We start from the raw sequence: 24,083 nt of genomic DNA, 5'->3' as shown, positions 1-24,083 counted from the left end.
CTTACAGTTGACTGGGGCAGCTCTAGCAGGGCAGAAATTAGACGAACTGAAATTAGACGAACTGCCCCCTTTTTCTTTTTTTTGAAAAGGGGGCATTCAACAACAGCGCCACGTTGAAAGTCAATGAGCTCTACAGTAAGGCCATTCTACTGTCAATGTTTGTCTATGGATATTTCATGGCTGTGTGCTCGATTTTATACACCTGTCAGCAATGGGTGTGGCTGAAATAGCCGAATCCACTAATTTGAAGGGGTGTCCACATACTTTTGTATATACACTGCTCAAAAAAATAAAGGTAACACTAAAATAACACATCCTAGATCTGAATGAATGAAATATTCTTATTAAATACTTTTTTCTTTACATAGTTGAATGTGCTGACAACAAAATCACACAAAAATTATCAATGGAAATCAAATGTATCAACCCATGGAGGTCTGGATTTGGAGTCACACTCAAAATTAAAGTGGAAAACCACACTACAGGCTGAACCAACTTTGATGTAATGTCCTTAAAACAAGTCAAAATGAGGCTCAGTAGTGTATGTGGCCTCCATGTGCCCGTATGACCTCCCTACAACGCCTGGGCATGCTCCTGATCTCCTGAGGGATCTCCTCCCAGACCTGGACTAAAGCATCCGCCAACTCCTGGACAGTCTGTGGTGCAACGTGGCGTTGGTGGATGGAGCGAGACATGATGTCCCAGATGTGCTCAATTGGATTCAGGTCTGGGGAACGAGGGTACGTTTGGCAGCATGAGTGACATCGGTACCCCAGGTAATCTTAGGTTTCATTACATACAGTCGGGAGGAACTACTGAATATACGATTAACGTCAACTCATCATCGTTCCTATCAGGAATATGACTTTCCCGAAACGGATCCAGTGTTTTGCCTTCCACCCAATACAATGGATCTGATCCCAGCCGGCGACCCTGTGCGACGCCGAAAAAGGGGCAAACGAGGCGGTCTCGTGGTCAGGCTTCGGAGACGGGCACATCGCGCTCCACTTCCTAGCATACTACTCGCCAATGTCCAGTCTCTTGACAATAAGGTTGATGAAATCCGAGCACGGGTAGCATTCCAGAGAGACATCAGGGATTGCAACGTGCTCTGCTTCACGGAAACATGGCTAACTCAAGAGACGCTAACGGAGTCGGTGCAGCCAGCTGGTTTCTTCATGCATCGCGCCGACAGAAACAAACATCTTTCTGGTAAGAAGAGGGGCGGGGGGGTATGCCTTATGATTAACGAGACGTGGTGTGATCATCATAACAACACACAGGAACTCAAGTCATTCTGTTCACCTGATCTAGAACTCCTCACAATCAAATGTCGACCGCATTATCTACCAAGGGAATTCTCTTCAATCATAATCACAGCCGTATATATTCCCCCCCAAGCAGACACATCGATGGCCCTGAACGAACTTTATCTGACTCTTTGTAAACTGGAAACCACACACCCTGAGGCTGCATTCATCGTAGCTGGGGATTTTAACAAGGCTAATCTAAAAACAAAACTCCCTAAATTCTATCAGCATATCGATTGTGCTACCAGGGCTGGAAAAACCCTAGATCATTGTTATACTAATTTCCGCGACGCATATAAGGCCCTCCCCCGCCCCCCTTTCGGAAAAGCTGACCACGACTCCATTTTGTTGATTCCAGCCTACAAACAGAAACTCAAACAAGCTCCCGCGCTCAGGTCTGTTCAACGCTGGTCCGACCAATCTGAATCCACGCTTCAAGACTGCTTCGATCACGCGGATTGGAATATGTTCCGCATCGCGTCCAACAACAATATTGACGAATATGCTGATTCGGTGAGCGAGTTCATTAGGAAGTGCATTGACGATGTCGTACCCACAGCAACGATTAAAACATTCCCAAACCAGAAACCGTGGATTGACGGCAGCATTCGCGTGAAACTGAAAGCGCGAACCACTGCTTTTAACCAGGGCAAGGTGACCGGAAGCATGACCGAATACAAACAGTGTAGCTATTCTCTCCGCAAGGCAATCAAACAGGCTAAGTCCCAGTACAGAGACAAAATCGAGTCGCAATTCAACAGCTCAGACACAAGAGGTATGTGGCAGGGTCTACAGTCAATCACGGATTACAAAAAGAAAACCAGCCCCGTCGCGGACCAGGATGTCTTGCTCCCAGACAGGCTAAACAACTTTTTTGCCCGCTTTGAGGACAATACAGTGCCACTGACACGGCCCCCTACCAAAACCTGCGGGCTCTCCTTCACTGCAGCCGAGGTGAGTAAAACATTTAAACGTGTTAACCCTCGCAAGGCTGCAGGCCCAGACGGCATTCCCAGCCGCGTCCTCAGAGCATGCGCAGACCAGCTGGCTGGTGTGTTTACGGACATATTCAATCAATCCTTATCCCAGTCTGCTGTTCCCACATGCTTCAAGAGGGCCACCATTGTTCCTGTTCCCAAGAAAGCTAAGGTAACTGAGCTAAACGACTACCGCCCCGTAGCACTCACTTCCGTCATCATGAAGTGCTTTGAGAGACTAGTCAAGGACCATATCACCTCCACCCTACCGGACACCCTAGACCCACTCCAATTTGCTTACCGACCCAATAGGTCCACAGACGACGCAATCGCAACCACACTGCACACTGCCCTAACCCATCTGGACAAGAGGAATACCCATGTGAGAATGCTGTTCATCGATTACAGCTCAGCATTCAACACCATAGTACCCTCCAAACTCGTCATCAAGCTCGAGACCCTGGGTCTCGACCCCGCCCTGTGCAACTGGGTCCTGGACTTCCTGACGGGCCGCCCCCAGGTGGTGAGGGTAGGTAACAACATCTCCACCCCGCTGATCCTCAACACTGGGGCCCCACAAGGGTGCGTTCTGAGCCCTCTCCTGTACTCCCTGTTCACCCACGACTGCGTGGCCATGCACGCCTCCAACTCAATCATCAAGTTTGCGGATGACACTACAGTGGTAGGCTTGATTACCAACAACGACGAGACGGCCTACAGGGAGGAGGTGAGGGCCCTCGGAGTGTGGTGTCAGGAAAATAACCTCACACTCAACGTCAACAAAACAAAGGAGATGATTGTGGACTTCAGGAAACAGCAGAGGGAGCACCCCCCTATCCACATCGACGGGTCAGTAGTGGAGAAGGTGGAAAGTTTTAAGTTCCTCGGTGTACACATCACGGACAAACTGAATTGGTCCACCCACACAGACAGCGTTGTGAAGAAGGCGCAGCAGCGCCTCTTCAACCTCAGGAGGCTGAAGAAATTCGGCTTGTCACCAAAAGCACTCACAAACTTCTACAGATGCACAATCGAGAGCATCCTGTCGGGCTGTATCACCGCCTGGTACGGCAACTGCTCCGCCCACAACCGTAAGGCTCTCCAGAGGGTAGTGAGGTCTGCAGAACGCATCACAGGGGGCAAACTACCTGCCCTCCAGGACACCTACACCACCCGATGTCACAGGAAGGCCATAAAGATCATCAAGGACAACAACCACCCAAGCCACTGCCTGTTCACCCCGCTATCATCCAGAAGGCGAGGTCAGTACAGGTGCATCAAAGCAGGGACCGAGAGACTGAAAAACAGCTTCTATCTCAAGGCCATCAGACTGTTAAACAGCCACCACTAACATTTAGCGGCCGCTGCCAACATACTGACTCAACTCCAGCCACTTTAAAAATGGGAATTGATGGAAATTATGTAAAAATGTACCACTAGCCACTTTAAACAATGCCACTTAATATAATGTTTACATACCCTACATTACCCATCTCATATGTATATACTGTACTCTATATCATCTACTGCATCTTGCCATCTTTATGTAATACATGTACCACTAGCCACTTTAAACTATGCCACTTTATGTTTACATACCCTACAGTACTCATCTCATATGTATATACCGTACTCTATACCATCTACTGCATCTGCCATGCCGTTCTGTACCACCACTCATTCATATATCTTTATGTACATATTCTTTATCCCTTTACACTTGTGTGTGTGTGTGTAAGGTAGTAGTTGTGGAATTGTTAGGTTAGATTACTTGTTGGTTATTACTGCATTGTCGGAACTAGAAGCACAAGCATTTCGCTACACTCGCATTAACATCTGCTAACCATGTGTATGTGACTAATAAAATTTGATTTGATTTGATTTGAAAGAGGCTTTGTTGCGAAATAGGAAGCAGATTCTAGATTTCATTTTGAATTGGAGATGCTTAATGTGAGTCTGGAAAGAGTTTACAATCTAACCTGACACCTAGGTATTTGTAGTTGTCCACATATTCTAACTCAGAACCGTCCAGAGTAGTGATGCTAATTGGGCGGGAGGATGCGGGTAGAAATCGGTTGAAGAGCATGCACTTAGTTTTACTAGTATTTACAAGAGCTTGGAGGCCACGGAAGGAGTGTTGTATGGCATTGAAGCTCATTTGGAGGTTTGTTAGCAGTGTCCAAAGAAGGGCCAGATGTATACAGAATGGTGTCATCTGTGTAGAGGTGGATCAGAGAATCACCAGCAGCAAGAGCGACATCATTGATATATACAGAGAAAGGAGTCGGCCCGAGAATTGAACCTTGTGGCACCCCCATAGAGACCGCCAGAGGTCCGGACAACAGGGCCTCCGATTTGACACACTGAACTCTGTCTGAGAAGTAGTTGGTGACCCAGGCGAGGCAGTCATTTGAGAAGCTAAGGCTATTGAGTCTGCCGATAAGAATGCGGTGAATGACAGAGTTGAAATCCTTGGCCAGGTCGATGAAGACTGTTGCACAGTACTGTCTTTTATCGATGGCGGTTATGATATCGTTTAGGACCTTGAGTGTGGCTGAGGTGCACCCATGACCAGCTCAGAAACCAGATTGCATAGTGGAGAAGGTACGGTGGGATTTGAAATGGTCGGTGATCTGTTTGTTAACTTGGCTTTCGAAGATTTTAGAAAGGCAGGGCAGGATGGATATAGGTGTATAACAGTTTGGGTCTAGAGTGTCTCCCCCTTTGAAGAGGGGGATGACCATGGCAGCTTTCCAATCTTTGGGGATCTCAGACGATACGAAAGAGGTTGAACAGGCTAGTAACAGGAGTTGCAACAATTTCGGCAGATCATTTTCGAAAGAGAGGGTCTAGATTGTCTAGCCCTGCTGATTTGTAGGGATCCAGGTTTTGCAGTTCTTTCAGAACATCAGCTGTCTGGATTTGCGTGAAGGAGAAGCGGCGGAGGGGGGCTTGGGCAAGTTGCTGCGGGGGGTGCTGAGATGTTGGCCGGGGTAGGGGTAGCCAGGTGGAAAGCCTGGCCAGCCGTAGAAAAATGCTTTTTGAAATGATCGATTATCGTAGATTTATTGGTGGTGACAGTGTTTCCTAGCCTCAGTACAGTGGGCAGCTGGGAGGAGGTGCTCTTATTCTCCATGGACTTTACAGCGTCCCAAACCTTTTTGGACTATATCTGTTCTTAGTTCTGCATTTTTTTGAATGGGGCATGCTTATTTAAGATGGCGAGGAAAGCACTTTTAAAGAGCAACCAGGCATCCACTACTGAAGGGATGAGGTCAATATCCTTCCAGGATACCCGGGCCAATATAAAACAAACTTAGGGAGGAGGCTTCTAATGTTAAAAGCCTTGGTTTCATGCATGTTACGGTTACAGAAGTCAACTAATGAGAGCACCTGGGGAATGGGAGTGGTGCTGTGGGCTGCAGGGCCTGGGTTAACCTCTACATCACCAGAGGAACAGGGGAGGAGTAGGATAAGGGCACGGCTAAAGGCTATAAGAACTGGTTGTCTAGTGCGTTCGGAAGAGAGAGTAATAGGAGCAGATTTCTGAGCACGGGAGAATAAATTCAAGGCATAATGTACAGACAAGGGTATGGTAGGATGTGAGTACAGTGGAGGTAAACATAGGCATTGAGAGATGAGAGGTTTTGTCTCTAGAGGCACCATTTAAGCCAGGTGAGGTCACCGCATGTGTGGGGGGTGAAACAAAAGGGCTAGCTAAGGCATATTGAGCAGGGCTGGAGGCTCTACAGTGAAATAAGACAATAATTTCTAACCAAAACAGCAATAGACAAGGCATATTGACATTAGGGAGAGGCATGTGTAGCCGAGTGATCATAGGGTCCAGTGAGTAGCTAGGTGAGCTGGAGACAGGGCGATTCCGACAGCTAGCGTGCCGGGGCTAGCAAATGGGCCTCAGGGGTACATCACAACGGAAGAGCCTGTTGAAACCCTCTCGGACGGTTACGTCGGCAGACCAGTCGTGATGGATTGGCAGGGCTCCATGTCGGCAGTAAAAGGGTCGAGGCCAATTTGAAAAATAGGTATTATAGCCCAATAATTGGCTGATGGACCTCTTCGGCTAGCCCGGAGATGGGCCTAGCTCGAGGCTAGCTCCAGCCTAACTGGTGCTTGCTTCGGGACAGAGACGTTAGCCAGGAGTAGCCACACGGACAGCAGTTAGCTAGCTGCGATGATCCGGTGTAAAGGTTCAGAGCTTGAGGTAGGAATCCGGAGATGTGGTAGAGAAAAAGCAGTCCAATATGCTCTGGGTTGATATCGCGCTGAGCAGACTGGCAGGAATTGACCGGGCTGAGGCTGGCTGATGTCCGAGTTTATGGTGATGACAGCTAGCAGTGGCTAATTTACTAGCTTGTAAGCTGGCTAGCTTCTGATGGGGGTTCCGGTTCTAAAGTGTAAAAAATAGCAGATCCGTACCACGTTGGGTGAGGCGGGTTGCAGAAGAGTATGTTCAATCCATAGATGGATATTGAGAATAAAAATATATGAAATATATACGAAGAAAACGATATATACATGGGACAAGACAAAACAGACGTCCGACTGCTACGCCATCTTGGAACCTAGCCATTAGCCATCCAGGTATACTTATGTTGGTGAGTCATCTTATTTGAATGACATTGTTTCATATGTTATTAACAAAGTGTGCTCCACTTGAAGTAGAAATTGAAAATACAATTATTACTTGAAACAAACTACAGGAAGTGGGTTAACTGCTAAACAACTGCAATAATGGTTGCTTTGTTTGTCAACAGTCTTGTGGCTAATGTAGTCTTTTGAGTGTAGAAAAACAGGGACCTCTAAAGATGTCCCAGGTGGGGCAGGAGGCATGCAAGGGAGAACCAACTGCGCAGGCACCTTACCTAGTCAGTCTGGAACTCACAGTAAGCCTGGTAACACAGCTATTTTAAGGGTATGATTTATCTTCCAGTGACCACATCTTCCCACTCTCGCCCAATGTAACATGTGTGAAACGGCAACAGATGAGACAGCAACATGACTAGGGATGCAAAATTCCCAGGTCTTCCTGCTTATTCCATACTGATGCCAGAAGTTTTCTAACCAGGATTTCAGGAAAACCAGGGAATTTGTGGAAAGTTCAACCCTAAATATGGCTAGCATTTACAGTACTATGCAACTATGAAAATTCACACAACTCATAATACAGCAACATAGACATACCCATCCCAAACACATGGCCTCATCCCATTCCCTCTTGCCACTGAGAACTGCTCAGCCTTGGGGACTGACCACCGAGTCAATGAGGAGGGAACTGCTCAGCCTTGGGGACTGACCACTGAGTCAATGAGGAGGGAACTGCTCAGCCTTGGGGACTGACCACCGAGTCAATGAGGGAACTGCTCAGCTACCTACCTGCATCAGTGCCAGGATGCCCCAGGCTTGCCAGTCTTGATGACAGCCTTAAGGTTCGACATGGAGCACGAAAGCCAGGGAAAACAGAGGGAATAGTGGTGATAAGTATTCCATGGCTTTGTCTCAAATGGCACCCTATTCCCTACATAGTGCGCTACATTTGACCAGAGTCATATGGGCCCTAAGTGCTGCATTTTTATAGGGAATCAGAGGAGATTGGTGTCACGTTAATTGGGGAGGACAGGCTCGTGGTAATGGCTGGAGCGGAATCAGTAGAATGGGATCAAACATGGTTTCCAGGCGTTTGATGCCATTCCATTTGCACCGTTCCGGCCATTACTATGAGCCGTCCTCCCCTCGGCACCCTCCACTGTAGGGAATATGGTTCAATTTGGGATGCAACCCATCTGTGGGCACTGGACAGGCCAGCACTCCCTATGACAAGAATAGTCCTTTTCCCCTGCAATCGTTCCCTCTGTTCTCCACTCATGGCTCCCTCTGTCTTCAGTCCCAGTTATTGCTGTGTGTAATTACTGAAGGTGAGTAATTACTGAAGGCAAGAATTTTCATATTCCCTCAGTGCAACTGGAGCATGTTCAGGGACACTAAAGTCTAGAGAACATCCAATTATCTCAGCACTTCTATACGCTTGTATAGAAGACATGGTGAAATACTGAGTAAGACATAATAATAATGTATAGACATTAAGAGCTCTCCAACCAACTGAAACTTGGAGAAATCCACAAATGAAGAGATATAGACTACTAGGTCACCTTTCCTACTATACTTATAAAGGAGATACTTGGAGTCGTTTAGATGGGAGCTATTGACCGGTTGTTGCTTTAGAAATGTGAAAAGTAGAAATTTCATATTGACATTGACATATCATTAGTCAAAAGATCCCATTCTATAAGGCTCTTATGCTTGACATGTGAAAACAAATGCTTACATGCTGTTATGGCATTACTTAATAACTCCCTTTGTTGCATTGCCCAGCAGAAAGTTAACATTTAAGTATAGTCTAGTCTCAATTTCCAGGTGTTCTCAGGTTACTTAGTGCCATTAGTATAATATGGACAAAACTGCTACAAAGTAGGCTATTTCTAAATTGTCTAATGAGCCTTTCTTCCTGTCCTGACATGGATTATACGCATTACTGTATCTATCATTCATTCATTCATTCAGAATCCGGGAGCACTGCTGAACTTATTTTCATTAGCAACACCTTGCAAATGAATAGTTCAAAACTGTAAAGTTCAAATTAGAAGTTAAAAGTATTTACTTCAATAAATGCACATTAGGCCTACATTACTGACGTCAGGCTAAAATGCGTAATGAATGGGATTCAAAAAGAGCACAAACGAATGATTAAAAAGAAAGAATGCACATGGATGCATTGATGAAAACCAAAGAAGAAACGTGTGTGTAGGCCTACTCTAGATTTTACGTAGGCCTACCCAAGAACAGTGGCGATACGATGGCGAAAAGTTTGCAATTCATTCTTGAAGGTAGAATGGGTGATTGCGCTTACCCGACGTTATATCTGCTGTTGAATGCACCTTTGCGACTTGACAATCGAAGCCCACCTCTCGCGCTGTGTCACCAGACATTCAAATGATGAGAATTGCAGCCGGTCTACCAGTCGCTACTCCAGTGGCAGATTATTATACTGTACAACTTTTCCCGTTCCTTTTTCACTGCAGCCTACTCAGACCTCTAACTGTACAATGCTGAAGAGTGACAGAGTTCACCGGCTCTACTGTCTATGAGGAAGTTAGTGGTGAGTCACAAGACCCCGCCCTGATATTGGAGAAAAATCTCCTCCTTCGGACTGTGCTGCGCTTTGGTCATGTACTGTGGGCCAAGGATGGGAAACTTGCGGCCCTCCTTTTGTAGGCCCGCGATGAACCCCCCCCCCCCCCCCCCCCCCCCAAAAAAAGTCAAGGTCTCAATTTACTGTTGAGAGTAAGAATAGTAGAATACACAAGGTGCAATTCCTAAATTTGGTTATGCCTCAGCAGTTTTTCTATTGTTATGTCAGTCACTGACAGTCACTCAAGTAGCCCATGTCAGCTAACATTTTTTATGATTGGTAGTTAGTCTAGACAGCTCTCCAAACTTGTATTAATAATGGTTGAATTACTGACCAGAATCCCCATTGATCTGCTTAGTCACTCTCACTCAGATATATTAAATGTGGGTACACAGAGCCACTGCTGCCCCTCCTGATAAATTCAGATGTTTTGTGGCCCCCAAATCAAATCAAATGTATTTATATAGCCCTTCTTACATCAGCTGATATCTCAAAGTGCTGTACAGAAACCCAGCCTAAAACCCCAAATAGCAGGCAATGCAGATGTAGAAGCACGGTGGCTAGGAAAAACTCCCTAGAAACGCCAAAACCTAGGAAGAAACCTAGAGAGGAACCAGGCTATGAGGGGTGGCCAGTCCTCTTCTGGTTGTGCCGGGTGGAGATTATAACAGAACATGGCCAAGATGTTCAAATGTTCATAAATGACCAGCATGGTCAAATAATAATAATCACAGTAGTTGTCGAGGGTGCAGCAAGTCAGCACCTCAGGAGTAAATGTCAGTTGGCTTTTCATAGCCGATCATTAAGAGTATCTCTACCGCTCCTGCTGTCTCTAGAGAGTTGAAAACAGCAGGTCTGGGACAGATAGCACGTCCGGTGAACAGGTCAGGGTTCCATAGCCGCAGGCAGAACAGTTGAAACTGGAGCAGCAGCACGGCCAAATGGACTGGGGACAGCAAGGAGTCATCGTGCCAGGTAGTCCTGAGGCATGGTCCTAGGGCTCAGGTCCTCCGAGAGAGAGAAAGAAAGAGGGAATTAGAGAGACCATACTTAAATTCACACAGGACACCGGATAAGACAGGAGAAGTACACCAGATATAACAAACTGACCCTAGCCCCCCGACACATAAACTACTGCAGCATAAATACTGGAGGCTGAGACAGGAGGGGTCAGGAGACACTGTGGCCCCATCCGATGATACCCCCGGACAGGGCCAAACAGGAAGGATATAACCCCACCCACTTTGCCAAAGCACAGCCCCCACACCACTAGAGGGATATCTTCAACCACCAACTTACCATCCTGAGACAAGGCCGAGTATAGCCCACAAAGATCTCCGAAACGGCACAACCCAAGGGGGGGGGGGGGGGCGCCAACCCAGACAGGAAGATCACGTCAGTGACTCAACCCACTCAAGTGAGCATCAAGGTTGCCCAACCATTATGTAGGCCATATTATAGTAGCCCTTCCTCAGTGGGGCCTACTCCCCCAGTTTACATCAAATTTGAACTCCAGACTGTTTGCTCCAATGTCACCTGACACTACATGAATAGACATGTAGTGTTGATGGATTTGCCTATATTTGCATACATATATTATTTAGGCAACTATTGAGTGAAGAAGTTGATTGACAGTGATAAAGTTGTTTTTGCTGATAACAAAGTATATTCACACCTTATATAGATGCAAGTTCTCACAAAAATAACTTAATGGAAATAAAGGCTACAGCTGATATCATTATTTTGCTAGACACACATGACAGGTAGGTGGGGATAACAGACAACAGGTAGAACTAGGTTATTAAACACAACACTGACATACAAACCTGCACAACAATATGGACAGTAAGCCTACTACTGTATAGTGTTGTGTTATGGACTTGAATTGCCATAGCGTAGAGTTCATCCAATGTTGTCAACAAGTGCATAATAGGCCCTCCGGGATTGGTATTGCTTTCATATCCTTTGGTCATTCTTTCATTGCGTTTTTTTGTTGTTGTAAGTTTATTGATAGATTTTACACGTGTTAAACTGAAACCTATATGTGTGGATGTATTTGTGTGACCAGTATCAGTACTTTCTCTTATTTTCCCAAAACTGCACAGTTGTTCTTTCTCTTAACTCAGGCATGATCTATCCGGCGCACTTTGCCCCAATATGGGTAATTATCTCACTTCCTGTTTCGCTTCGTCTTCTGTTCTCCTCTTTTTTCCATTTGTCACATCTTGACTATATGAGTCAACAAGAGGGAGCGTTCTGAATAGAAATGTCAACAGCTGTATGTCCTTGGAGTAGCAATTAAATACTCACCTAAGATCTGGGCCGGTATGCAAAACGTGTCTCTGAGTAGAAGTGCTGATCTAGGATCAGTTTGGCCATTTAGATAATAATGAATAAGATTATAAGGAAATGAAGGTACCTGATCCTAGATCAGCACTTCTATAAGCTTTTTTTATACACTCCCTGGAGTAGTGGAGAGGTTAATCCAAGTGTTTCATCAGCAGGCTGTGCTGAGCCTGTAGAACATGATGTTGACACATGCATCACCCTACACCATGGTATTGTTCTGGTCTGAACAGGTGTGTTTTGATCGTCACATTTTATTTAGACTACACGGAGACAAGTGCCTAGGCTAGCTCTAGCAGATCACCATTTCATGTGCTTCTGCACTCAGCCCAAACCCTCTTTACATAACTAGGCATGAGTGCCAACTGGTTGCCAACAGTACCAGTTCACTGAGGACTTGGTCAAGAAAAAGATGGATGTGATAAAATAAATCAATGTTTTCAAATATTAATAAAAAAAGGAATGAGGAAATAGTTTTGAGCACTGCTTTGATTATTCTTAAAAGCAACTTTAAAAAGAAAGGGTTTTGAGTGCTGCCTCGAAATCATCAATGTACATAAATGGAAAACAAGATTGTGTAGTTGGGAAAAGTAACTGGGTGGATATGGTCTTGACATTGAAGCAAGAGTGTGTATGATTGTGGACTACAGGAAAAAGAGGACCGAGCATGCCCCCATTCTCATCGACGGGGCTGCAGTGGAGCAGGTTGAGAGCTTCAAGTTCCTTGGTGTCCACATCCCCAACAAACTAACATGGTCCAAGCACACCATGACAGTTGTGAAGTGGGAACGACAAAACCTATTCCCGCTCAGGAGACTGAAAAGATTTGGCATGGGTCCTCAGATCCGCAAAAGGTTCCACAGCTGCACCATCGAGAGCATCCTGACTGGTTGCATCACTGCCTGGTATGGCAACTGCTCAGCCTCCGACCGCAAGGCACTACAGAGGGTAGTGTGAACGGCCCAGTACATCACTGGGGCCAAGCTTCCTGCTATCCAGGACCTCTATACCAGGTGGTGTCAGAGGAAGGCCCTGAAAATTGTCAAAGACTCCAGCCACCCTAGTCATAGACTGTTCTCTCAGCTACCACACGGCAAGCGCCAAGTCTGGGTCCAAGAGGCTTCTAAACAGCTTCTACCCCCCAACCCATAAGACTTCTGAACATCTAGTCAAATGTCAACCCAGACTATTCACATTGCCTCCCCTTCCTCCCCTCTCCACACCACTGCCACTCTCTGTTGTCATCTATGCATAGTCACTTTAATTAACTCTACCTACATGTAGATACTACCTCAACTAACCGGTGCCCCCACACATTGACTCTGTACCGGCACCCCCCTGTATATATTGTTATTTTTTACTGCTCCTCTTTAATTACTTGTTACTTTTATCTCTTATTCTTATCCGTATTTGTTTGGAACTGCACTGTCGGTTAGGGGCTCGTAAGCATTTCACTGTAAAGTCTATACAAAGTCTATACAATTTTCTATACAATACAATACTAATACAATTTGATTTGATTTGGATTATGTTACTGTTAGATTCAGTGTAATGTATTTAATGTGGTAAAGAAGACACGTATGTGATGTACACCATATTAGAAATCCTATTCATATTTTGCAACCTGCATCATGGGTTGCAAAACCTTATGGAAAGAACTATTGTGCCTCATTTCTTATAAGGATGAGGGTTGACGAACAAGGATTCTTCACATGTTTCCTAAGACATGTGAGACTCATCAGTCTTCACGGTTCAAAGGCAAGACAATTGGAAGAGTGTGGTCTCTGATACTGTCAGGACCTCTCAACACCTCACTCCCCTAATTATAAATGCTTATTTTACACACCGAAGTGGAAGCTTGTCAGTCCTGCACAACAAATTAGAGAATAGAAGCCGCTCTATTCACACAGGGAAAAAGTGATCTTCTTCCTAGAGATGTTGAGATCCATATTATACCCCAACACAGAACAACTCTCTGTCTCAATTTTGGAAAACAAGCACAGAGGTTAATTGAAGCCCTATGACTCTAGAGATATAATTTCCTGATGGGCGGGGGTTACCAGTGCTGATGGGGAAAATATGGAGTAAGTTGGCAATCGGAGGTTGGCATTTATCTCAGGTACCACCAATTGTACAGCCATTGTGCCCTTGAGCAAGGCATTATCCCCCAAACTGCTCCAGGGGTGTTGCTTTGCGGCTGACCCTGTTCTGCACCCAGCCTGTCGTGTTTGTGTGTGTGTGGGGTGTCGGGTTGAGAACCGTCACAGAAAAAATAACACGAGTGCCAATTTTCCAGTACTGTCAGGACACATTTTGACCTTTGATGTAGAGTTAGAGTTTTAGATTCAATTTAGAATCAGATTTAGATGCGGTTCGAAATGCCGACCTGGTATGACCTGTTATGAGTTCAGCCAGGTGACTGTCATGTAATGTGCCAAACAAAACGTCACAAAAAAATTAAATGTTAATTTCTGAAGGGTGTTGTCTCATCTGCCAAGAGAGTTAGCCATAATGGGTCACCATAGGCTAGAGTAGCTATCTATACGCCACATCTAAGACCACATATATTTGACCACGTCAAAGAAGTGGTGGTTGCTTGTCCAAACGCAATATCCAATTGGTTGCTTGTCCAAAAATTAAATGTAGGGCTATGCATAAGTAGAAGACAATAAGAAAACCCCAGGCCTAGAGCTCACAGCAGCTTGAGCTGAAGCCTGAGATGAACTGTCTTAACCTCAGGATTGCAGACATATTTTGGAGACTTACAGCATCCACCACCCACTCTACCTCACTCTGAGGCTCCATAATAAAACAGGTAATCCACTAATATAGACCACAACCTCAAGCAGAGAAATTAAGCAGCAGACTTAACAGTTAATTGTAGACGATTTACGTGTTATAGGAATTTTGTGGTCGGAGAGTGAGGGTGGGAATCACGTTCAGGGGTGCACTCACTGTTGCTGGCTCTCGAGGAACAGAGGGGGAGACGGGGAGAAAAGACAGGAAGAATGCTACGTCTCGCACTATATGTCTTAGAGGCTGGGTCTCCTCATAGAAACTTAATGTAATTGCACTGGGAAAATACTGTGGTCTTGGTTGGGGGACTAAAATGTTTTAACTCCTAACCTGGTCCCAGATCTGTTTGGGTTGTTTGCCAAATTCTATGGTCATTGGCGTGACAATGGAGCCCGCAAGACAGCACAAACAGATCTGGGACCACACTGAGGAACTCTTTTCAAGGACCTTTCTGACGGGGTCGGCCTGCTGTAAAAAAGGCCCTGCAATGGTCAGGGCCAGCGGAGACAGGACCAGAGTCCTGAACTCAGCCACTGTCCAGCATGCTTATGTCACTGCTGTTATTTTTACAGGGTCATATTAAAAATCAAACAGGACATAGATCTGCCACCATAAGGGTATTCCGAAATCCCTGACCGTTGGCGAATGCTCTTGTCCTCCCACTCTAGGATCGACATGTTATGACTCACAATCTTCATTCTACTATTTAGCCCTTACAATAAGTGCTGATTAGTCCGAATCTACGCAGACATTATTTAACCCGTAAATCCTGAAGTGCTGTCTGTGTTTTGGTAATTAGACTCATGTTAGTGGGCTAGTATATCACAGTGGCCCCGAGGCGGACCCCGAACAGTAGGGTCATTAGAGATGAAAATGAAAAACAAGTGGGTGACATAATGTGGAAACACTGAACCAATTCAGAGGTTTCTTCATCACCCGCAGAATATTCTGCTCGCTGGGCAAATCTTACACATATTAAACACATTCTTTGTGGTCATTGGGAACAGAGCACAGAGAGTGCGACCCAGAAAAAAAATGGTTTGTGGAATAGTGCAATATCCCTCTTCCTTCTTGAGCTTTTTCCACAGCATTCCCAAAGCGAGAGTTTACGTGAGATTAGGGATTAGGGACCTGGTGCCACTGTGGCTTTGCCTGGTCTCTCCTTGGATTATTGTATCAGGAAGTGGAGCAAGAGAGAGCGGTGTTCCCCAAGGAGGTGTTGTGACCCCCTTATCCTCTCCATGGAATACTGTGGCCATGAAACCACGTCACTGAGGAGAAGAGCATGCTTTCGATGCATGTGACAGTATATGGAATGTATGAAAAATAACTATTTTTGTCCTAGAGAGATGGGGAGTGTGTAATTTCCGACATGGTTCTGGTTCATGCACTGTGGCCCCACATGTTTTGACATAAAGTACCAGTCAAAAGTTTGGACAAACCTACTCATTCAAGGGTTTTTCTTTATTTGTACTATTTTCTACATGGAAGAATAATAGTGAAGACATCAAAACTATCAAATAACACATATGGAATCATGTAGTAACAAAAAAAGGGTTAAAAAAATCAAAATATATTTTACATTTGAGATTCTTCAAAGTAGCCACCCTTTGCTTTAATGACAGCTTTGCACATTCTTGGCATTCTCTCAACCGGCTTCATGAGGTAGTCACCTGGAATGCATTTCAATTAACAGGTGTGCCTTGTTAAACGTTAATTTGCGGAATTTCTTTTGAGCCAATCACTGGTGTTATGACAAGGTAGGGGTAATATACAGAAGATAGCCCTATTTGGTAAAAGACCAAGTCCATATTACAGCAAGAACAGCTCAAATAAGCAAAGAAAAACGACAGTCCATCATTACTTTAGGACATGAAAGTCAGTCAATCCGGAAAAGGACCACCACAGGAAAGGAAGACCCAGAGTTACCTCTGCTGCAGAAGATAAGTTCATTAGAGTTAACTGCACCTCAGATTGCAGCCCAAATAAATGCTTCACAGAGTTCAAGTAACAGACACATCTCAAAATCAACTGTTCAGAGGAGACTGCGTAAATCAGGCCTTCATGGTTGAATTTCTGCAAAGAAATCATTACTAAAATACAACTATCAAGAAGAGACTTGTTTGGGCCAAGAGACACGAGCAATTGACATTAAACCAGTGGAAATCTGTCCTTTGGTCTGATGAGTCCAAATTTGATGATGACCTGCATGTGTGGTTCCCACCATGATGCATGGAGGAGGAGGTGCAATGGTGTGGGGGTGCTTTGCTGGTGACACTGTCAGTGATTTATTTAGAATTCAAGGCATACTTAACCAGCATGGCTACCACAGCATTCTGCAGCGATACGCCATCCCATCTGGTTTGCGCTTAGTGGGACTATCATTTGTTTTTTTACAGGACAATGACCCAACACACCTCCAGGATGTGTAAGGACTACTTGACCAAGAAGGAGAATGATGGTGCTGCATCAGATGACCTGGCCTCCACAATCACCCAACCTCAACCCAATTGAGATTGTTTAAGATGAGTTGGACCACAGAGTGAAGGAAAGGCAGCCAACAAGTGCTCAGCATATGTGGGATCTCCTTCAAGAGTGTTGGAAAAGCATTCCTCATGAAGCTGGTTGAGAGAATGCCAAGAGTGTGCAAAGATGTCAGTACTATTAATCCACAATGTAGGAAATAGTACAAATAAAGAAAAAACACTTGAATGAGTAGGTGTGGCCAAACTTTTGACTGATACTGTATATTACCTATTTTCCCATGTTTCCCACATTATAAACGGAAACATGGCCAGGGGAACGTGAGAGTAAAAATGGGAGGAGACAGATCTACTCAGGTGTCCATCAACAAAGGCATTTGTCACTGAGGTTATTTGAAACCATTGATTTGGATATGAATCATAATGTGGGTCTGGACCCCAGCAGGAAACATAAAGAACTCATGTTGGAAAAACACAAACATATTATATGTTAGTGTTAAACAACTTCTTTGGCAAAGGCAGGCCTTCATTACAGTGACCAAAGTAATTTGGAGCATCAAAACTGCGGCCAAGACATATAAACTGACTAGTGCAGTGATCTGGGTTTGTTATGGAGCTCTTCCTTGTTCCAAGCCTGGCATTGTGCAGCATGAAACAGAACAGACCAGACAGGACAATCCCAGTGTTGGATGCTTAAAAAGTCCATATAAAGCTAATGTGGTGATGTGTGCTTAGTGTCTCTGTAGCAGGATGTTGGCATCTGCCTTGGTCTGCTTGAAGAAAGATTGCCAAAGTTTATATTTTAAAGCCACAGTCAAACATTTGATGTAAAACTTTCAACACAATAAAACTTTAAGGATTTACTGGGCTGAATGGCTTATTTGGTTGTCTTATCCCTGATTTTTATTTGATTATCCTCACATCAACAGAAGTTAAAGCTACTTTTTAAATTCACCCTGAAAATTGACATTAATAACAATATACACGCATAATAGCATTATAATATATATTTTAAGCCCCTCAGTTTAGTGTGCATATTCTGCTGAATACTAGAAAGTAGGCCTTAGGACCAAGGGGTTAGTTATATCATCTTTGTTAGGACATTCAACATCAGAAAGGTGACACTTACAGGAGCCTGACTCATCATCATACCCAAATACCTATCACATAGTACCTTCAACATCAGGGCAGGAGTGCCTGGGTAATTGTCAAAATGTGTGCAACATTGTCACCTGCTGTTTAATTGCGAATATTGCAACAACCACATCTGATAATGTCAACAAAAGTTTGATGTTGTGTATTTTGTTGATATGAATAATGACACTAACGGAAATTCTAAACATATATTAATATTCCGTCATCACTAATTTCACCCACCATAACATCAAGAGAGCTCACCATGATATCATTGGGTTGATTTGTGCTACATATGGTAGCCGGCGGAGAGAAGAAATAGCGAATCTTCTTAACTGAAAAGTGAAGTAGCGCTTCCTGTATACTCACGTGTTTTATGAAGGAAGCATTTTGAGGCATTTGCATCTTGGCTTTGTAGTAGCCAGACAGTTGATTGATTTTTTACTTTGAAAATTGTCAATATGTCATCGTTTAGAAAGGCATTGAAGTCCCAACAAAAAAATCACAAAGAAAGATCCCAGGTAAGGATGAGATAGTTGTTACGTTAGCTTTCCATGAAGCAATGCTATTGTTTGTTTAGCTACCAATGTGTAAAGTATTGACTGGTGTGATTGGTGGTTGTTGACATGTAGCATTATGCTGCTAACGACAATGTGCATTTGGTTCCTGTTGCCTACTGTAATAACTAACGTTAACTAACTAATAATCTGTTTCATTTTGTGCCACAGCCTGGTTTTCGAAAACATCTGGGACATCTTGAAAAGAAGAAAGATTACAAACTTCGTGCAGAGTAAGTCAATCTAATTCATGGATATTCTATTAACACTTATTCACGGGTGGGTATAATTTGTGTAACGTTCCAACAGGAATCTGTTCCAAAAACGTTGTAAAGTACAAGGATGCTAACAAACAACGCATACAAAGTAGCACGATCAATTCACCTAGCTAACTAGCTGCCGAATAGGCATCAACTCACCACGTAGCTTATTCTTAATGTTTGTCCATAGGCTACCAGAGTGAGGACAGAAATTTTTCGGAATAAACGTGGTGAGTGAAAAAATATATGAAATAGCCCGCTCCCTACCCGGTATCTTATTCGGCCGCTATACAACTTTATATGTGTTGTTTGTTGGCAACTTTGTTATTTACAAAGTTTTTGGAACAGAGTCCTGTTGGAAAGTTACACAAATTATACCCACCCCATATTCACTTTTGCTGAACTGTCACATGTGCTACACAGCTAACTATGTGTGGTCCATGTACAGATGTGATTTGGTTGCTGATCTTATACCCTTTTGTTTGGATATTTTCAGTGACTACCACAAGAAACAGAACACCCTTGCTGCTTTGTGTAAAAAAGCCTTGGACAAGAACCCTGATGAGTAAGTCATCACTCAGGGGATGTTACTTAGCCTGGCCCCAGGTCTGTGCTGTCTTGTCAACTCCTCTGGTCATTGTCAAGCCAAACACAATGGAGTAAGACCGCACAGGTCTGGGACCAGGTTATACAAGAGTAGCCAGGTCCCAGATCTTTTTGTGCACTTGCCAACTCTATTGCTTATTGTCAAGCGTGATAATCAGTTGGCATGATGGCACAAACAGACTGACACTCGGGCTAATACAATAGCTAGCCTATATATGGTCATTTCATGTTTGACTGTTTTACCATGTCCATATTTCATCCTTGCTTCCATCCAAAACGTGATTTATTAATGGTTGTGCCATTTCTGCAGTCTGATAATAAAATCCCCTCTCATCTCTGGTCCTCTTGTGTTCTGAAAGGATGGAGTGCATGTGTCGAATAAGGCTAAAGGAACAGAAGAGGAGAATACAGAGGAACAGAGGAAGGTGATGAGGAATGCAGGATATCAGATATGTGGAGATGAACAGAGTGGCTGAGGGCAAGGTAAGAGCTCACTGGTGCCTTGTAAACTGGAATAAACGGTTCCTTATGTTCTTGAATGACCTCATTTCCTTTTAGCTGTATGAATAGATAAATTAATGGCCTGTGAATATGTACAGTGTGAAATTGTGAGGGAATCTATGCCAGTCAGCACCATTTAAGAGCCTATGAAAAGCAATTGAACAACAATTGATCCCGTGGGGTGCAACATGCAGACTGTGGCTTTCTTGTACTCACTCAGTTCAGTCACTGAAGTTGTCAATGGTGGTATACAGTGGTGAAAGTGCCGGCTTAAGTGTTTTGAATTGCCTTCAGAACATTGAGAGGTTGAAATCGGAACTCCATCTCCTGGACGCTGACGGCAAACAGGAAAACGGGCACACCTTCGACGTGGACTCGAAGCAAAAAAGGTAGAGGAATACATTAATACAAACACCAAAGTATATGCACACTGCGCAGTGTTATTTTGTAGTATTGCATTGGATATGTCATACAGAAGGCCATTAACTCCCACTTTTGTCATGCATACAGACATTCTTCTTGTACACCAAGGTATTAGGGCCCATATTCATAAAGCGTCTAAGAATAGGAGAGCCGATCTAGGATCAGGTCCCCCTGTCCTTGTAATGTAATTCATTACAATGTAAAAAGCCAAACTGATCCTAGATCAGCACTCTCAATCTGAGACGCTTTATGAATAGTTAAAGGAAAAATGTCTGATCCAGCGGCTGTATCTCTGCCTGCTTGAATGGCAAATAGCTCAGATACACATGAAAACATGAAATGACCTTGGGAATCGATATAACATCTCACAGAGATGCACAAATATGATAGAACATTCAAAGTGGGTGAATCTTTCTTTTAACTGAAGATTGTTTTTAACGACCATCTGAAACTGACAGAGCCCTGATTTCTCCTGGTTTTGTGTTCCACCACAGTAGCAGACTTTGACTTGGCCAGCCACTTGGATACAGCTCCTGAGCTGGTGGACAGAGTGTACAACCGGCCCACCCTCCATACGCTGGAGAGCAACACCATCCAGGGTGCCGTGGAGCCTCTCAGTATAAAGGTCAGTCAGGACTGTCCCTCAGCAATGGGTACATTCGTTTTAGCTCACCCAGGGCACCGGGGTGGGTAGAGTTTGCACATTTTAGACCATTCCAGTCTTTCATTCAAGGCCTTTGTTAGCATAAATGATGATGGTGTGGTTATTCAACTCCCTACAGAGTATTTCTCTGTTACATGTATTGATGTTTTTGTTTGTTTTCCTCTCTGCAGAAGTTGGCCAGACAGAGGAAGCACCAGTATAAGATCTTGTCCCAGCGGATTGACCGGGAGAAGAAGATGTTTGTCATTGGCCAGAAGATCCAGACCCGCAAAGACCTACACGTGAGTAGGGGATGACTGCAAGCCGTAGAAGCTTAATGATTCGTAATGCTTAAGACGGTGGTTGGGAAGACATGGATTTTGTATCGATGGGGTATTTCTAAGCGTGTCACATGTTAGCAAAGCCAAAGGTACATTTCCTCCCTCTGGTGGACAAGTTGTGCTTAATTCTAGGCTTTTCAATTGGGTTCTGTTCTAATTCATCCAATTCTATCCACTGTCCCAAAGGGGGCATCTACTTCTAGAAAGAACAGCCTGCTTGTTAACTATAGAGGAGGTTTCTTTGATCCTCGTTGTGCTTGTGTGTCTCCCCCAGAATACGGTGACACACTAAACAATAGAATGTTCAACAGTATTACCATCTCTATGGTGTCTCCTCTCTGTCCAGGATAAGAACGTGAAGGTGAGCAAAGAGACGGTCAATGCCTCTGCCGTCTACAAGTTTGAAGCTAAGAGGAAGCGATGAGAAACCTCTTTGAACAGGAAACGCATCATCAACCAGACATTTCTGTGGCCTGTTATACAATCACCATTCGGTCTCCATCGGACAGTGGTCCCGTGTGGCTCAGTTGGTAGAGCATTTGTAAGTCGCTCTGGATAAGAGCGTCTGCTAAATGACTTAAATGTAAAAATGTAAATGTAATGGGAACTTTGGTTTTCCTATTGCAATTCATGTGGATATGGACTAGTGAAATGGTCAGGGAATAACCTCTCAATTGTTGTTGGAGACATAGATTGATCTCTATGGTTGCAGCAATTAGTTTTTGTACATATTTATCAAAGGATATAAGTTTTATTGTATGAATAAATTGTTTTGAGACAAATTTCTAAGCCTCAATATTGTATATGTCTATGCCAAATGTCTTTTTTTTAGGTTCATATGAGTATTTATCAATCTCATGCTGTTCAGTTATACTACCAGTAGATGGCACTAGTGTACTTCATCAATGTACAGGTAACTGCCAAAATAATGGAAACACTTGAGTAAATATAAAGGATACGAAGTATATGGAAAGCTGGTGCTTTCACACAGGTGTGGTTCCTGATTTTATTGAGCAATTAACATCCCATCATTCTTAAGGTCATGTATAAAAATACTCGGCACGCCATTATTCTGGGCATTATTTTGGCTACCATGGCTATGCCGCCATGCACAAGTGGTCACTGAATGGTTTGAAGAACATGAACACTATGTAACCCATATGCCATGGCCGTCTGTCACCCGTTCTCAACCCAGTTGAACACTTATGGGAGATTCTGGAGCGGCGCCTGAGACGGTGCTCTACATCACCAAAACACAAAATTATAGAAATTCTTGTTGAAGAATGGTGTCGCATCCCTCCAATAGAATTCCAGGCACTTGTAGAATCTATGACGAGGTGTGCTGAAGCTGTTCTGGAGCATGGTATCCCAACGCCCTATTAAGACACTTTATTTTGGTGTTTCCTTTATTTTGGCAGAGGGTCTAGATGGAAGATTTGAAGTAAGTACAGTTGTGCTTAACTTGCTCTCGCCGCTCAGGACTGCTCAATTCAAGAACGTTATAGTGTAGTTAGTATTTTCTTTGCGTCGTTTAAAGACCAATTATGATCTACATAACATAAGACTAATCAGAATTGACATTGATATACAGTACCAGTCAAAAGTTTGGACGCACTTAATCATTCCAGGGTTTTTCTTTATTTTTTAAAATGTACTACATTGTAGAATAATAGTGAAGACATAACTATAAAATAACACATGGAATCATGTAGTAACCAAAAAAGTGTTAAACAAATCAAAATATATTTTAGGTTCTTCAAAGTAGCCGCCCTTTGCCTTGATGACAGCTTTGCACACTTGACATTCTCTCAACCAGCTTCATGAGGTAGTCACCTGGAATGCATTTCAATTAACAGGTGTGCCTTGTTAATTTGTGGAATTTCTTTCCTTAATGCGTTTGAGTCAATCAGTTGTGTTGTGACAAGGTAGGGGTGGTATACAGAAGATGGCACTATTTGGAAAAAGACCAAGTCCATGTTATGGTAAGAACAGATCTAATAGGCAAAGAGAAATGACAGTCCATCATTACTTTAAGACATGAAGATCAGTCAAGTTTATTCAAGTGCAGTCTTAAAAACCATCAAGCGCTATGATGAAACTGGCTCTCATGAGGACAGCCACAGGAATGGAAAACCCAGAGTTACCTCTGCTGCAGAGGATAAGTTCATTAGAGTTACCAGCCTCAGAAATTCCAGCCCAAATAAATGCTTCACAGAGTTCAAGTAACAGACACATCTCAACATCAACTGTTCAGAGGAGACTGCGTGCACCAGGCCTTCATGGTTGAATTGATGCAAAGAAACCCCTACGAAGATACACCAATAAGAAGAAGAGACTTGCTTGGGCCAAGAAACACAAGCAATGGATATTAGACCGGTGTAAATCCAAATTTGAGATTTTTGGTTCAAACCGCCGTCTCTTTGTGAGATGCAGAGTAGGTGAAAGGATGATCTCCGCATGTGTGGAGGTGCTTTGCTGGTGACACTGTCAGTGATTTAT

The 24,083-nt window shown here is 43.9% G+C and overlaps 2 protein-coding genes and 1 long non-coding RNA gene across 4 annotated transcripts in view; 2 read left to right on the top strand and 1 right to left on the bottom strand.

Moving 5' to 3' along the window:
* The window catches only part of fhl3a (four and a half LIM domains 3a), a 48,564-nt gene extending 39,102 nt beyond the window's left edge, over nt 1-9,462 (bottom strand). Inside the window, exon 1 of the mRNA XM_055904015.1 lies at nt 9,213-9,462. Coding sequence (XP_055759990.1) covers nt 9,213-9,291 — 79 coding nt within the window. The 5' untranslated portion in view covers nt 9,292-9,462. The remainder of the gene's footprint in view (nt 1-9,212) is intronic.
* Nucleotides 9,463-18,888: 9,426 nt separating this feature from the next.
* On the top strand, nt 18,889-20,099 carry LOC129837796 (uncharacterized). 2 transcript variants are annotated; one of them, XR_008756758.1, is made up of 3 exons: nt 18,889-19,043; nt 19,567-19,635; nt 20,036-20,099. It is a non-coding gene; the product is annotated as an uncharacterized LOC129837796 (long non-coding RNA). The 2 variants fall into 2 exon arrangements; XR_008756757.1 differs by lacking the exon at nt 20,036-20,099 and having other exon boundaries at nt 19,567-20,015.
* A 12-nt stretch (nt 20,100-20,111) lies between these two features.
* Nucleotides 20,112-21,745, top strand: LOC129837570 (probable U3 small nucleolar RNA-associated protein 11). Its single transcript, XM_055903851.1, has 4 exons — nt 20,112-20,159; nt 20,472-20,566; nt 21,066-21,225; nt 21,435-21,745. Exons 1-4 carry the CDS (start codon nt 20,112-20,114, stop codon nt 21,558-21,560), a joined length of 429 nt encoding a protein of 142 aa, XP_055759826.1. The 3' UTR covers nt 21,561-21,745.
* The last annotated feature ends 2,338 nt before the right edge of the window (nt 21,746-24,083 follow it).

Source organism: Salvelinus fontinalis, chromosome 38 (assembly GCF_029448725.1).
Source record: "Salvelinus fontinalis isolate EN_2023a chromosome 38, ASM2944872v1, whole genome shotgun sequence".
NCBI classification, from domain to species: Eukaryota; Metazoa; Chordata; class Actinopteri; order Salmoniformes; family Salmonidae; genus Salvelinus; species Salvelinus fontinalis.
This window is presented reverse-complemented; position numbering and strand designations above follow the sequence as displayed.

What these genes read in the sequence shown, in the direction of transcription:
- LOC129837570 (XM_055903851.1), top strand. Translation starts at nt 20,112, where the DNA reads ATGCAGGATATCAGATATGTGGAGATGAACAGAGTGGCTGAGGGCAAG. An exon ending in GTGGACTCGAAGCAAAAAAG is followed by an intron (nt 20,567 to 21,065) that starts GTAGAGGAATAC and finishes GACAGAGCCCTG; the next exon opens with ATTTCTCCTGGTTTTGTGTT. An exon ending in TGGAGCCTCTCAGTATAAAG is followed by an intron (nt 21,226 to 21,434) that starts GTCAGTCAGGAC and finishes TCCTCTCTGCAG; the next exon opens with AAGTTGGCCAGACAGAGGAA.